A 3,650-nucleotide genomic window follows, 5' to 3' on the forward strand; every position below is an offset into this window, starting at 1 on the left:
TTAAAAATTAGGGGGCACGAATTTGGAAAAAAGTACTTTGCAAAATGTCAAAAAGAAGTTCAAGTTGAAGAGTTTGTATTATTTGAAGCAAAATTTTAAGTTAAAACTTGTTTTCGCATGACCACTGGCATAAATATTTAGAAAATCTTATTGTTTACATTTCTTATAACATAATGTCCTATTATTTAAAATAAAAACTAACAAAAAAGCGAACGTTTGTTTAAATGAAAATGTCAGAGTTTCAGAATTAATTGATTTGAAAATAGATCAACTTATTCTTATCATTTTCTTACTTGCTTCTTCATTGTTTTCTCTCCACTAAAAACCTTCCTTGGTGAAGAAATAGGGGCTGTATTTTATAATGTAGTAAATTTATTTCAGACATTTTATTATCATCCCTTATTGTTCTTGAGCGTTTCGTTTAGATATTTCATTTTTTAGAAAATAAAACCATTATTTATTGCTTCCACCTTTCATACTGTTATTATTTATATGCAGAGGTAAGCTCTCCAGGTTACGCGAGTTTATCTTCCATCTTCTGTTTTAACATTAAACGATGTTTCACTGCTGATAGCCTTCAAAATTGGTTTCTTTGAATTGCTAATTTTCCCACTTTTAGGAATAAATAATTTCCTGCTTTGCGATTTTTTTTCTAGTTCCTTTCCTGGAACAGGTGTCACTTTTACGCACCCTATCCACCCCAGTGTCTGGTGGTGCGCCATTCTGCCCCTGAGACACACTATCAAAACTTCTTTCCGGTCGATAACGGGGTTGCTCCGTGCCATTGGTTTAGTACCCGGAGTCGGCAGTGGCGAAGAACTGTTCAAACCACGAATATGGAGTCATTGACTTAACTCAAAAAACTTAGTTCGGACAATTTCTGATTTTTGCTCAAATCTAAACAGTTCTGTGGTATCAAAATTCTGTGGTGTAGAAGAGTCGTCAGAAATGGTCACCGAAAATGGCCAGGTAGGACTTACTGATTTTTCTGCAGTGTTCAATAACAGTTTTATGGTCCGGTGTATTAATATCAACATTCGTGTTTTTTTATGGACCATTTTGGTGCGATCGTAATTAGCGTCACCCTTTGAGACGTCGGCACGCGACGCTGACGTCACGCCAGATTCGTCTTCACTGGATGCGCCGTCGCGACGCCGGTATTGACTGATGACGTCACAAGGCGTCGCCAAAATGCCCTTCGTTTCTTTTTCGCTCTACCACATTCCGTTTGTGCCGGGTCCATAGTGACACATTTTTAGTCTAGTTTTTGTTAAAAACTTCTAATTTAGAAACGCTTTTTGCAAATCCAACTGTGATCTGGTTTTAGACYTGARTTTTTTCATTTAYATTAGGACGTGTGTCACCTGTTGAATTGTAAATGAAAGTGTTTTTGATGGGGAATATGCTTGTCAAAGGGACTCCCGAGTTTCGACACCTGTTCGGTCTCTAAATATGGCTTCGTGTTTGAAGTTTTTACGGATGGTGAGTGAATCAATTAGGGGATTGTGTACGGGGGTTAGGCGAGAATTGTGACGGATGTTACTGTGGGACTATCGATTGCAAAGGGTCGTGAATGTTTGTCTTGATTACTTTGTTTCTGTCTGTGTTGCGTCTCTTGTTCTCTATGGCTTGTCTGTTTACACTTTGAATTTTTTATTATGATACTCTTCGTACGTACTATATACTTTCAGTATTTTGGCGGATACACATTTTGTTCTTCTCTTTATAAATTTCTCTGAATTTTAATTTTTCTCTCTCCAAAAGAGATTAATAATTAATTTTTAGTACTCAAACTCAATAAAAGCCAAATTTGAACAAAAAAATTTTCATTTTTCTTCTGATTTTTTTGTCTTTTTTTTTCTTTCTTATTTCTAATCTTGTTTCAATATATTATAGCTACAATAAATAAATAAAAAAAAAAAAACAAAGTACTTGACTTTTTCGAGATCAGGTAATTACAAAGTGAAATACCTAATTAGTTCTGCTTCTAATTATTATCACTCTTAAATTCTGCATATTAAAAAAAATTAAATGCAACAAAAGAAAAGTTGTAAAATATAATTGTGTGCAATTAATTGAGTTTTGATATAAAATGATGGTAGCAGATTATCAAGAATATATTCTCTTAGAAAAACTAAAAAATCTAAAAGCGGAGAATCCAGATCAGATTCGTTTTAGATCCAAATGCAGAAAAATTAGATTCGATTCTAGATTTCTCTTTTTGTGAGATCTGAGTTTACTTTGCGTCAAATTTGAATCCAAATTTGATTTTTCTGCCTTTTTTGTTATTTTTTTTACATTTGTTCCCGTAGACTTACATAACATTTTTCCCATTCCCTTGAAGTAATTTACATTTTCGATTATTTTATTATTCTGATTTAATCTCCATTCTTGTCAAGTTTCCTTGCTATTTTGGCCTTTTCATTTCCGGAATCTTATATCTTTGACCCTGTTGACATAATTTGCCATGGCGTGTCTCTTAAAATACTTGATATTTTCACTTTTCTACCAGTTTTTGAACAGGATTTGTTGTAAAAATTCAGTATTTGCTTGTAATTTAAAATGCTTTATGAGCATCAAAAATAGTATATTACGTAAAAGTGTAGTAAAAGTCCTAGTTTATGTGGCAAAGCTGAACGTTTATGAATTATGAATATATCAGCTGAGCCATATAAACTCACCTTTTCTTCAAATAACATATACTATTTATTCGCAAACGTATTCATAAAGTAAAAATTATCAGGATGTTTTGCAAGTAATAAAATCATAAACAAACATCACGTGTCAGTATTGGAATTTGTATTAAGATTTTTGAAAGTTTATTAATTTAAAATTAAACTAGTGCAGTTAGTAGTGCAAAAAGTCGAATGCTGATGATCTATAATGAAATTGTTGAAGCAGCAAAAGAAACAAGATATAAACAACACTGGTTAATGTCAATAATGTCATGATAAAAGTAAAAACGCTTAGGAGTAAATATGACATTTTTATTCTATGGCTGAAAGGTAGAACTTTTATTTGTGACATTTAGTAATAATTAAAAGTAGTCACTTTTGTGACTTTTGCGGATAAAGAGTGTTTCTTTTGTTGAATCCTATAGTCATTTAATAATATAATAGAATATTATCCCAAAAATACACAAAATGTGCTATATAGTTTATGTATAATTTTATCAACAAAATAGAAACTAAGTGCAAGTTTACGGAAAACAAATGTGAATTATTCATTAAAATTCAGTTGATARTATATTTTCAGTAAACCGGTTTTAAATGTTGCAAATTTAAAGCTCACAAAATTAATTTGGCGAATATTGCGTGTATTTTTGCTTCCCATAAAACGCTCATTAGTCTTGAAATACACAAGTGAAGGAAAACACTTTAAAGAAAACCATTTGTCGTAAAATAAATGACTTCTAAATCTAGTTGGTCTGCAATATACATGAAATTGGTGAATTTTTGCGGCTCAGAAGAAATAATTAATTTATGTATTTTCAAGAGTATGTACAGAAATATCTTTTTAAATTTTTGAAACACTAAATTCTACTTTAAAAAAACAATACTATAGCTTCAAAAACACATTTATAATATTTAAAAGAATTGAACAAATATATAAAAACATTAAAATAAAAACACTTCTTTTGAAAATTCTCA

At 31.1% G+C, this 3,650-nt stretch overlaps 1 protein-coding gene across 1 annotated transcript in view; it reads left to right on the plus strand.

Moving 5' to 3' along the window:
- The first annotated feature begins 829 nt into the window (after positions 1-829).
- LOC123006332 (titin-like) overlaps positions 830-3,650 on the plus strand; it is a 58,443-nt gene continuing 55,622 nt past the window's right edge. Inside the window, exon 1 of the mRNA XM_044400744.1 lies at positions 830-969. Within this exon, the coding sequence (XP_044256679.1) occupies positions 949-969 (21 nt within the window). The 5' untranslated portion in view covers positions 830-948. The remainder of the gene's footprint in view (positions 970-3,650) is intronic.

Source organism: Tribolium madens, unplaced genomic scaffold, assembly GCF_015345945.1.
Source record: "Tribolium madens isolate multiple individuals breed KSU strain unplaced genomic scaffold, Tmad_KSU_1.1 Scaffold_11;HRSCAF=98;Tcas5.2_LG3b, whole genome shotgun sequence".
In the NCBI taxonomy this organism is placed as follows: domain Eukaryota; kingdom Metazoa; phylum Arthropoda; class Insecta; order Coleoptera; family Tenebrionidae; genus Tribolium; species Tribolium madens.